The sequence below is a fragment of the Dendrobium catenatum genome, unplaced genomic scaffold (assembly GCF_001605985.2).
Source record: "Dendrobium catenatum unplaced genomic scaffold, ASM160598v2 fragScaff_scaffold_1347, whole genome shotgun sequence".
In the NCBI taxonomy this organism is placed as follows: Eukaryota; Viridiplantae; Streptophyta; class Magnoliopsida; order Asparagales; family Orchidaceae; genus Dendrobium; species Dendrobium catenatum.
The window spans coordinates 1163489-1176251 of NW_021319809.1; the positions used below are offsets into that span (position 1 = coordinate 1163489).

At 34.7% G+C, this 12763-nt stretch overlaps 1 protein-coding gene across 6 annotated transcripts in view; it reads left to right on the forward strand.

Moving 5' to 3' along the window:
- The window catches only part of LOC110108027 (probable RNA helicase SDE3), a 28921-nt gene that overhangs the window by 475 nt on the left and 15683 nt on the right, over positions 1 to 12763 (forward strand). For 4 of the 6 annotated variants that reach the window (XM_020838520.2, XM_028699621.1, XM_028699623.1 and 1 more), the window contains 3 exons: positions 7897 to 8797; positions 8882 to 9055; positions 9154 to 10608. In XM_020838520.2, coding sequence (XP_020694179.1) covers positions 8012 to 8797; positions 8882 to 9055; positions 9154 to 10608 — 2415 coding nt within the window. In that variant the 5' untranslated portion in view covers positions 7897 to 8011. Of the gene's footprint in view, positions 1 to 4217; positions 4288 to 7896; positions 8798 to 8881; positions 9056 to 9153; positions 10609 to 12763 lie in introns of those variants that run through there. The other 2 variants (XM_028699625.1, XM_028699622.1) reach the window with 2 other exon arrangements.

Genomic DNA, 12763 nt, shown 5'->3' on the forward strand with positions numbered 1-12763 from the left:
TTTTATTATTTAATCTATTTGATAGATTTGATGTGCTGCATTTTGAGGAAATTTTTATATGATTTGCGAGCGTATTAAGGGCATCTCCAACCGAAAACTTCATTTTTCACTGCAAAGTAACGCAAAACTCCAAAATGGCGCGGTGATGCTACAATCGAACGCCATTTTAGGTGTTTTTGAGAAGGTAACGATCGCCCTCCCTTTCGCGCGTTTTTCCGGTTGAGAGCAAAAAATGGCGTGAGGTGCGACGCCAATATTGGCGTCGCACTGTTCATCGGCGATCAAATGGGGTAAAAAATGGCAATCGGTTGGAGCAAAACAAGAACGGCAAACAAGTGTTTGCCGTTCGGTTGGAGATGCCCTAATGAATATGAGATGGCTTGTGGGACTGATTTGAATCCAACGCGTACCCACTTCTATAAACTCTCTTGTTGCTTGCCTTTTCTAATAGTCAAGGATTTTTTATCTTCTCCTGTTAAACCTGAATCATAAGAAATCCATTGGCTCCTCTAGGTAGTATCTGTTTACCATTAGATTGTAATGAGATGAATTTCACAGGTCAAGATTCCCGCTTTCTTCTTTTTGAGTTCCTTTTCTTCCGAATGAACTTTTATGGGCTTGCAGAAGTTTCAGTCATTTGTTCTGAGTTTTGTAATATGTTGCAGTTTCCAGCAACGATTATAAATATAATTGAACCTATTCAATTAAAGTGCTCTACCCGTCATCTCTCTTATTTTGAAGTCTTTTTTTAGAAACTTTAACCAAAGTGGTACCATTTATTATGTTCATTTATTTTTCCATAAAACTTGAGATTAGTCAACTATGATCCCCAATATTGACTTTGTCAAGTGCAAACAAAAAATAAATTCAAAATATTATGTAGAAATTAGTAGCACATATGTTTTACCTATTTGCTTGCTGCTTAATCATCTTGTATTATTATTTCTAGAACTTAAATAATAGTTTCAAATAAAAGAAGCAGGCTAACAAGTGACCTAGAGTGTGAACTTTGACATGTATCTCCAACTCATTGAAGATCAATTTTTTTATTTAACTCTCTAGTCTCTACTAGTTGATAATTTTTCATTTCTTAATTGCTCAAGATGTTTATTGAGTTGTTTCTCCCATAGAATATATCTTCTTTTGTATGAACTCATAACTATTTTTATCAAATTGGTGATTATGTTGCAAAGATATGCAATTTGTATATAATTTTTAGCAATGATATCCAATTCTAATTGAAGTTGATGTGCAAAATAATGTATATAATATGCCAAATAATTATCATTCGTAATCAAAGTTTTTAGACTATTAAACTCACAATACATATTGCTTGCCTCATCATATTATTGACCATGTGGTTTTTTTGAAAGTTATCGACAACGTAGTTGTGCAATGCTTAATCTAGGCTTTGTAGAAAGAGCTTTAATTGCTTGTTTAAGGGTTGAAACATATGTTTCCGCATTATGCACAATCCCAATAAAACGCTCAATGACACGTCCTCTTTTTATCAAAAAAATAATGTGCAATAGCCACTTATTCTTTCATTGATGTATCTCGAGACTCATTTAGTAGAATTCTGAATAAATTATTACCTTGTTCATTAATGATAACATGTGAAATCTCAACATCAACGACATGTGTAATTTTTTTCTGAATGTTGGGATAAATAAGTTTGTTATTTTTAGGACTATTTTTTGGATAACATTTTTATTTCTTCATTATGGGTTATTAAGAAGTGCAATAGTTCAATTTATTTTTTAGATTTTTCAGAATCTTCAAATTCATTATGGCTATGAGAAGCTAAGCCTTGTTACAAAAGAGAACATACACAATCTATAGTTGCAGTTAATTGCATTGGATAATCTGCATGAATTTGATCAAATAGTCTGTTGTAAGAAAAACTAATGTGTGGATCTTGATTCATTAAATTATTGTACTTTCTTCAAGCAATTTTATGAACCCTATTAAAGTGACCAATATGAACTTAAAGTTTATCATTCTTTTTTCAATTTGGAAATCCTTTAGTGTCAAGACTATCATATTTTGCATGTTCTTTTGCGTCTAGTCTACAAAGGTGTTAAAATAAGTAACAAGTTGCATCTTTTATAATACTATGTTCCTAATACATTTGAATTTATCAAACCTTGCTGGCTTAAATTTATGCATTTTATTTCCATTATATGATTGTGGGAGATCATGATCATGAGGTTGGCTTGCTCTTCATACTCCATCATGATCATTAGGATGTTATTTTGAAACTTTTTTCCTTAATTTAAGATCTGAAGGACAGTTATCTAAGTTGGTTTCTAAACAGATTCATTTGGAATTTATATTACAGTCAACACTAATGATAGTACTTGATGCGTGGAATTCATTAACTTAAACTTTTCTTTAAATGTATCCCTTCATAATATTGAAGCGATTAGTTTGTTGGTGTGAAAAAAATATATTGAGGCTTACGACGACAGCTCTAACCATTCACTTGTTATTAAAAAAAATCAACTCATTCACCATCAAAGCTTAGGCATCAAACTTAAGTAGTTATGTTATTCTGCTAAAAAAATTTATCAAAGCTAGAGAGAAACATACAATAACAACAAATTGGAGAAGGCTCAAGAGAGATGATGAATGACAATATTAAAACACTAAATTTAACAATTAGGTTAGTAATTAAAACACAAACTTAATCTTTATAATAAGAATTAGCAACTTAAAAAAAAGTGATACAAGATCATGAAATTTTACATTCGATGTACATTCAAATCTACTAATTGTAATTTCTTTAATGTAATTCATTTTTTAAAGATAGGGTTTGTTGCAGGCTAGAATATACGTGGCGATAGAGTTATAATTCTACGTCTTAGCGTTGCACGGATATTCAGCTCACACACAAAGAACACAATATTTTTTACATGGAAAACCTGAAAAGGGAAAAAATCACGGGGCCTAGCCCAGTTGAAGATGATTCCACTAAAATTTGAGGAAAGTATAATGGTATGACTCGTCCTTGAAGACGACCAGATTACAAATATCAACTGAGAGTTTTACAAAAGTCCAACGTCACTCCACTGTCAGGTGGTGGTCCGGCGGCACTCTGGTGTCAGGCGGTGGATCGGTAGTGGCACTTTAGTGTCAGGGGATACTTCAGTTTCGGATGGCACTTCGGCGTCCCTTGGTAGTCCGTCGGTGGTGCGGCAGAACTACGGCGGTGTTGCGACAATACTCCGGCGGTGGTGCGGCAGCACTCCGGCGTCCCTTGGTGGTATGGCGGTGGTGCAGCAAGACTACGGCAGTGGTGCGGCAGCACTTCGGCGTCCCTTGGTGGTCCGGCGGTGGTGCGGCAAGACTACGGCGGTGGTGCGACAGCACTCCGGCGTCCCTTGGTGGTCCGGCGGTGGTGCGGCAGCACTCCGGCGGTGGTATAGGAGGAGCTAGGCGGCTGGAGCTTTCTTCCTTATGTTCCTTCTTCTCTCTTGGCCTCTTCCCCTCTCTCATTCATGAGGAAATGGGGCTCTATTTATAGAATTCTTGAGTGGCGTGGCTTGAAAATAAGTGGAAGATCAATGGTAAATTTGGAGTGGTTCGAATGGACGGTCGATCTTGATTCTTACGTTCATGCACCATTCAATGGATATTTGATTCTTAATGATATCAGAATTTGATGATCTTGGGCTCGTTGGATTCGTCTCGTCGAGCCGCTCGATTCGTCTCGTCGAGCCGCTCGATTCGACTATAAGCATGTCATGATTGGATATCGTTTGGTAACCCAAATTGTGGTTCGATCCTTCCACAAATGCTTCAAGTCTTTGATTTGGACTCATTTGAGCTCAAATTGAGTCGATTTTGGTGTCGTTGGATTTGTGTTTCTGAGACGCTCAGTTTGACTGTAAGTTTGCTGAAATCGAAATTCAGATGGTCTACGATCTAATTTTTAAAGTTTTCAACTTGATTTTACCTCGAGATTCGTGCTTGATCGAGACTATTTTTGGTGACGTATCAGGGTTATTCTTTTCTCCTCTTCTCTCTCCCAGTTAATTCCCATCTCTAATTACCCTATTTGGTTGTATTAGATGAATGTTTTAGCATCTACTCCACATTTATTTTAGATTCAATTTATTTTCAAATTTACCAAATATAAATATGAAAATAAAGTCTTTTCAGCTAAGAATTTTATTCCTTCTAATAGGGAGATTGTTGAGTGGAAGGAAATAATTGACTCGACAAAGGGCTAGCTGGCTATCAATGATGGAAAACAAATGGCGAGGGTTGGTGTGAATGGAGCCAGTTACATCCTTAACCTTGCAAGCTTCTGCAGTTTGTGTGCTTTTCATGAGAGGGACCAAGAATCAGGGATTTAGGGTTGGCCGTGGACAGTGGTGGACTATGTGTTACGGTTTCATTATTTATTTATTTTGCTTATTTTATGTTGGTTGGGATAAAAGTTTGAAGGAGAATGCTATTAAAATTAATAGAATTTGAGATAGAATTATATCTTTAAAAATTATTATCGATATTAAGATTATTAATATTATAAGAGTTCATGTTCCTCAAATAGATTTGAATATATGATCAAAATTAAAATTTTAGAATGACATAAAAAAATTAATACAAAAGATATCTTTCGAAAAAAGTTTTTTTATTAGAGGAGATTTAAATGAACATATTAATAGAGAGGTAGATGATTTTAAAAGCATTCATGATGGCAATGACTTTGGAGTGACTAATGAAGGTGATAAGATCATATTAGATTTTTTTAGCTTATGATTTTATAATTGCTAATATCTTATTTGAGAAAGAAGATGAACATCTCATCACTTATAATAATGGATATAGTAAAATTCTAATTAATTATTTCTTATAAGAAAAATAGATCGTTTAGATTGCAAAGATTGTAAAGTTATTATGAGTGAAAGTTTATGTATCCAACATTGCTTACTAGTTTTGGACTTTAAGATGAAGGGGCATAAAATAAAAAATAAAGTAAATCGTTGTTCTAGGATTGGATGAGGACATTTAAAAAATATTAACAAAAATATTTATGAGAGTAAGATTCTAGATTTTGAAATTTTATTTGTGCATGAGGAAACTAATGTTATATGAGAAAAAAGTTGCTAGTGATATTAAAAATATTGCAAAAGATGTGCTTAGAGGCTTAGAGCATCAAAGGTAAAAACTACTAATAGTGAAAATAGTTGGCGGTGAAATCAAAATATGTAATAAATAATAAAAAATGAGAACATTTGTTATTAAAATTAGTTTAGTTGTAAAAATTCTGATAATTGGAAAAGATATAAAGATGCTTGTAAAGAGTAAGAATGCAATTTGCAATGCAAAGATTTTAGCTTTTAATGATTTATATAATATATTAGATATTAAAGAGGGCGAAAGATATATCTATAAGTTAGCTAAACAAAGAGATATGAGTAATAATGATTTAGTTCAAGCGAAGTATATTATGGATGAATATGAAAAAGTGCTTTTATTAGAAGAGGATATTTAACAGAGGTAGATGAGATATTTTGTTAAACTTTTTAATGAAGATTATGAGCATTCAATTGACTATAGTGACTTTAGCATCCTAAATAAAATTTTTTTTTTTGTTTTTATCAGCATATTAGTAAAGCCAAAGTTAAAGAGACTTTAAAGAAAATGAAGTGTGAAAAAGCTGTTGGACTTAATGATATCCCAATAGAGGTGAGAAATGCTTAGGAGATGAAGGAATATCTTGGCTTACTAAACTTTTTAATATTATTTTGAAGAGTAAAAATATGTCAGATGAGTGGAGAATGAGTGTATGGATTTTTATTTTTAAGAAGAAAGGTGATGCACAAGATTGTGCGAATTATAGAGGAATCAAGTTAATGTGTCATACTTTAAAAATATGAGAGAGTTATGGAGCATAGGTTGTGGCGTGACATTAATATTTCTCAAATCAATTTGGATTCATGCCAGGTAGGTTTACGATGGAAGCTATACATTTATTGAGAGGTTTGATGGAGAAGTATAGAGAGAATAAGGAGGATATACATATGATTTTTTATTGATTTAGAGAAAGCATATGATAAAATTCCTAGAGAAGTGCTATGGAGAGTTCTACATAAGAAAGTTGTTCATAATGCTTATATTCAACTCATTAAGTATATATATACAGGAGCTGTTACTTGTGTTCAAACACAAGGTGGTTTGACCTAGTATTTTCCTATTTTAGTTGGATTACATCAAGGATCAGTCTTAAGCCCATATCTTTTTTTCTTTAATCATGGATCTTCTCACTAGACATTTGCAAGAGGTTATAACCTGGTGTATACTTTTTGCTGATGATATTCTTCTTGTTGATAAGACTAAAAAGAGAGTTGAAGGTAAACTTGAATTATGGATGTCAACTTTAGAGTCTAAAGGCTTTCATTTGAGTAGATCTAAAATTGAATATATGGAGTGTAATGTTAGTAATAATAGTTCTAGTGGGGGATTGTGACTTTGGGTGATCAAGTCATTAATAATAGTACACATTTTATATATCTTGGGTCTATTGTTCAGAGTGATGGTGAAATAGATAGGGATATTATTAGTAGAATTCAAGTTGGATGGTGGAAGTGGAGGAATGCATTGAGCTTATTGTGTGATAGAAAAGTTCCTCTCAAATTTAAGGAAAAATTATATGAGATGTTAGTGAGACCTGCAATACTTTATAGTGTAGAATGTTGGCCTTTAAAAGAGAAGCATAATATTAAGTTAAGTGTTGCAAAGATGAGGATACTCAGGTGGATGAGTGGTTTTACTCTTAAGAGACGGTATACGAAATGAGTATATATACGGGATTAGCTCGAGTGGTAGATAAGATTAGAGAGAGTCTCCTTAGATGGTTTAATCTCATAAAACAATAACCTTCCGATGACCCGGATAAGTAGATGTATTAGATTTGACTTATGTTAAGAAAAGTAGAGTTTGACCTAAAAAGACTTGGTAAGAAAATATTAGAAATGACATTTATTTATTAGATTTAGATGAGAATTTGACTCTTAACAAGACACAATGCAAAAAAAGTATTTAGGTAGCCGACCCCACATAATGGGATAAAGGCTTGATGTTGTGGTTATATTTTATGTTGGTTGGGCCCATTGCCCCCCCCCCAATGTAGCCATGCTCTTGATTTGTGCTGTTTCGATAAACATTTTATTGATATACTATCATTCTTCTAATCGTCAGTTCTGTATAAATTGTTCCAGGACAATCTTTTTATATTACTCAAAGTTCAACAATTTCCTTATTATTTAAGCTATCTTATTCTGGTGATTAGAATTTGGCGAGGGTAGTTTTACCTTGAAAGGCTGTCATTGCCATAGTTTTCACAAAATAGTGAAACACTTTATTTATTTATTGTCAACTTCTGGCATGGGTGAAGATTTCTGTTTTTTTTTTATTCGAAGAATGAACTTAGGAATGGCCTGCGTGCTTTCCTCATCTTGTGTGCTTTTCCTTAAATAGATCAAATGTTTATGTAATGCTCCAGGTTAAGGCTTCTAAAAATCAATTTGTCAATCTTCTTAAACTGCTTATTATTTATCTTTAACATTCTCCTTCACTAGGTATTTTTATCTATCCACTCATCTTGTATTTTTAGGATGTGTGTGGCATGTTTTTGATACCTTTGTTCTTTAAATTGGTTCCTCCCTGTTAAGCTGAGCTCTTTTCTTCATATACTTGTTAGTTTTTGTTAATTTCAGTGTGTTGTTGCAGACTTTTTGATCTTCCCTTTTGTAATATATGTTTCATGAATACCCTCAGAAATTTCTATATTGCTGGCGAATTAGGTGTGTGGCCTACTACTGCTAAGTTTTATGATCTGTCATCTTTACTTATGATCGTATGACTAATCTTTTTCTGCTGTTGCAGCTGCCAATGGTAAATCTTAGTTCTGGAAGCCCAATGATGATTTCTAGGAGATTGATGTAATATTGCTTGAATTTTCGCAGTGTCATTCCTGACTTCTCTTAAAGGTTGATTCACTATGAGCACCATTGCCGAAAAGGAATGGGATGAAGAATACTCTGAAATTGGAGACAAGGGTGATGTGGGTTTCTTAGATTTTGAGGATGATAAATCGCTAAGTAGTTTCAATCCACTTGAGACAGGTCCTGTTGTGATTTCAATCCCCTTCCCTCTCATTGCTGGAAAACCTCAATCCGCTTTTCTTGGTGAAGTATCATCGGATTCTATCTATATTAAAAACACCACTGATGAACCAGTTGAACTGTGGAGTATTCGAATCTTTTCATCTAACCCAGAGAATTCATATGCCCTTTCGTTGATGAAACCACCATCTGTTAATGCTGATGAGAGAGAAATTGATGCATATGTGGAGTCAGATGCCTTGGAAGATAGGGTGCTTCAACCAAGGCAGACTCTCACTATTTGGCTTTCATGCAAACCTAAAGAAATAGGTTTACACTTTTCAGTAGTGCATTTTGATGCGGGTTCTGACAAAATTGAGCGAGTTGTTTTTTTGTTGGCTGATGATAAAGTATCACAAGGTTTGGTCTGTAAGAAACCTTATTCAAGAGCTCCACATCGTAGAAAGTTGTTTGAGTGTGACAATTATGTTGCTGGTTCTCGACCACATCGGCCAGTTACACAAACAAGTAGATATAAGCTCCCTGAATATGCCATACCAAAAGAAATCCGTGAACTGGTTGAGGCTATGCAGATTCCTGATGTCATAATGGAAGGGCTAAATACTTTGAACTATGCCAGGTTTTTTAGCTCTTTGATTAACATTGAAGAAATTCATTTGGGGGTAACTAGATCTGATCTCTAATAGATTTAAATGGATGTGAAGTCTCTTTTTTTTTCATGCTTGTTTTTTGCTTTGCTGATTCAGGTAGAGATGAGAGCTCATGACATGGAGTCGGTGAGTATGAGGAGGAGGGGTGGCCTATTTTTGTCCCTTGTGGTCCCCGGATTGGCTGAGAGAAGGCCTTCTCTTGTCCAGGGAGATTATATTTTTGTTCAACTTGCCACTGGCAAGCCAGACAGTTGTTCTCGTCCTTACCAGGTTTGTGGTAAAATTTTCTAAATAGTTAAATGAAACATATAGTTTATGGAGCACATTTGATCATTATAATTTGTATTTATTGGGCTTTCACTATTCAGGGTTATATTCACAAAGTTGAAGCAGATGAAATTCTTTTAAAATTTGATAAGAACCTGCACCAATGTCATCGGGATGATCACTTCTATAATGTTAGTTTCACTTACAACAGGGTGAATATGCGAAGATTATATCATACCGTTCAAGCTGCTGAGTGTTTGGAACCTGAAATTCTCTTTCCCTTTCAGTCAACAAACAGAAGGGTTATCTATACAGTTCCTTTTCAGCCCTTGATTCAATCTCTCAATAGAGAACAAATACATTCTGTGGAAATGATTCTTGGTTGCAAAGGATTTCCGCCTTATGTGATCCATGGACCTCCAGGTACTGGTAAGACAATTACACTAGTTGAGGCCATACTGCAGCTTTATACCACAAGGAGAAAAGCAAAAATCCTGGTATGTGCTTCTTCAAATAGTGCAGCAGACCATGTTTTGGAAAAACTGCTTGCTGAGGATGCGTTTGGGGTGAGACAAAACGAAATTTTTAGACTAAATGCTACCAGCCGCCCACTTGAAGATATCAAATCTGATTTTATTAGGTTTTGCTTCTTTGAGGATACAACTTTTAAATGTCCTCCGCTCAAAGCTTTGTTGCATTACAGGGTCATAATATCTACTTATATGAGTGCATTTCTACTACATGCTGAAGGCATTCGCAAAGGCTACTTCTCTCACATTTTCCTTGATGAGGCTGGCCAAGCCTCTGAACCCGAGACAATGGTTCCCATATCAACCTTATGTGTGAAGGATACCGTGGTTGTTCTTGCAGGAGATCCTATGCAACTAGGCCCTGTTGTCTATTCAAGCTTGGCAGAGAACCACGGCTTAGGAAAATCGTACTTGGAAAGGTTGTTTGAGTTTGAATATTATGAGGGAGGTGATGAGAATTATGTTACAAAGTTGTTGAGGAACTACCGCAGTCACCCGGCTATCCTGGAGCTACCCTCTAAAACTTTCTACAAAGGTGAATTGATTGCTTGCAAAGAAGATGATGAATCTTCTATTTGTGACTGTGCTAGCCTTCCAAACAAGTCATTTCCAGTTCTATTTGTTGGAATTCAAGGATGTGATGAGAGAGAAGGTAGTAATCCGTCATGGTTTAATAGGATTGAGGCTAGTAAAGCTGTGGATATCATCAGAAAACTATTGATGAATCCTGACCTGATTGAGGGCGATATTGGAGTTATAACGCCATATAGGCAACAAGTGCTAAAGATCCAGAAGGCCTTATCATCCCTTGAAATACCAGATATTAAGGTCGGAAGTGTGGAGCAATTTCAGGGACAAGAAAGAAAAATAATAATCATATCAACTGTTCGGTCAACTATTAGACATAATGAGTTTGACAGAGTTTACAGTTTGGGTTTTCTTAGCAATCCCCGGAGATTTAATGTTGCCATTACTCGGGCTAGATCCTTGCTTATTATAATTGGAAATCCACACATATTAACTCAGGTATTTTCCTCTTGTTAGCAAGTATCAGAATCATCTATGCTCTTTTCAATTATCTATGCTCTTTTCAATTATGTGCATATGCCTTATGATTTTTTGGTTGTCATTGGTATGCTATAAAGATTTACTTGTTTTCATGATTTCGCATTATTTTGAATCGCGCAGAAGCTTCTTTGTGATGATAATGGCCGTTTTCAATGCATGTTAAACAGTGATGCTTTTTAGAGATGCTGTTACGTGAAAATCATACTTGCTAGTAAAAAAACATACAGTAATCTTTTGTTTGGTATGTAAAGTTGTGAGATGACAATGCTTGATTGAAAAACTGTGAGGAAGCTTGGATGAAATTAATTGTTTAGGCCATCTGAATGTGTGTTGATGTCAGTAAACTTTGACATTCGCTGAAGACAACCTAAGATGTTGTGGAATGATTCTATGATCGATTAAGAAGAGCTGAGTCTTCAAAGTTGACTGCAGAAGTTTTTGGGCTCTTCCTAAGGGAATTGAAAGGGAGTTGTTTTATTGATAGGAAAGAAGAGGATTATTGAACTGATAAGAAGATAGTTTTCTCAGGGAATTCTCTCCTTTCAAATCTCATACTCTCCTCTTCTCTCTTACAAAGTTCCTATATGGATGTAAAAATGTGAATATTTTCCATCATGTCTTTTGGCCTTATGAGCTTTCCATGGGTCTTTGTTGATCTCTTTCTTCTAACTTACGGAGCTGCACGCAAAGCCAACTCCTTGTCAGCTGTTTGAAGCATGGACTCTGAGTTTCTGCTTTCTGATAAGCTATACCGCCATGTCAACTCTCATTAAATTATCTTAGGTGAGGTATTGTCTACCGGGAGCTGATTATTTGTCCCATCAAACCTGGATTTGGGAACACACGCTTTGGCCCATTCGTTCTTAATCAGTGCCCCATTCCCTTTTTTGTCACAAGATTAGGAAGTCACTCAACACTCAACTATTAGGTGTGCATAGGGATAGATTTCAAATAAATAATCTAAAAATTACTTTTGGACTATTGATCCAACAACTTATACAGATAGGTAGTGGTGGAGGGTGTGATGTGGACCCATGTAGGTTGATCTGAGATGGTGCAAATCCTAAATGATGTGAATATGCAGGATGAAGGCTGCTGTTATACCGAATCAATCGCATGCAGATGGTAATTAAAAAAAAAAAATAGATTTTAAGAACTTTCAACTTTCAAAAAGTTGAAGCTTCAAAGCTTAAATGCTGATTTTTAACCAGAACACCAAGAAAGAAATAAAAGAAAAGCATGAAAAAAGGCAATTTTCTAGTTTTTATAGCCCGGAATACTAATTTTATATAGCCTTAGAATACAAAAATGAAAAATGCATGGATCCATGTCAAGGATCTTGCTATTGGGCAAAACTTTCTTTCTTTTACAGTTGTGTCCCATCTTATACTATTATACGTACCTACAATAGCTGTACGGGATGTTATTTTTTTGACCAATTTTCCAGCACTTTTTTTAATGCATGCATGTCTATGTTGTTTGGGCTTAGATAATGTGAAAAAAATAGCGGTGCTATTTGGATGCAAACATATTCTTATTAATTGAAGTAAATCCTATAAATTTTTATTTAGTAAAATTTGAGTTTGCTAAACGCCTAAACCTTAAAAGTTATTTGAATGCCAATATTTTAATTCAGGTTAAATCCTACAGATGAATAAATGATCGGTTGCTATTTAGAGTGTTAGTTGATATGGGGGAATTGGTTTAGATTTATGGTTATTTGATTTACTAATCAAGTTAATAGCATTTCATCAATATATTATGTAGTGCTTATTAGACTATCATGGGCTTACTCGGGCTTTATTTTATGCTAATTATTCTTATAAAATTTCATGAAAATGTTTGGAAAAAAGTAGTAATTTAGGGGTTGTTTGGTTTGTTGTAAAAGAAATGCAGAGTAAAATGAAATATAGTGTAAAAGGAATGAAGTGTATTTGAAATGTTTTGAATTGTTTGCATGAATATAAAATTAATATAGATAATTACTTTTTAAGTTTTGCTTGAAATGAAATGAATGCAATGTAAAGATCAAATGATGGTAGTAGGCAGCAGCAGCATGTGGTGTTGATGGTAGAGATGGTGGCTGGAGATAGTATGTGGCGGCTTGCAGCAA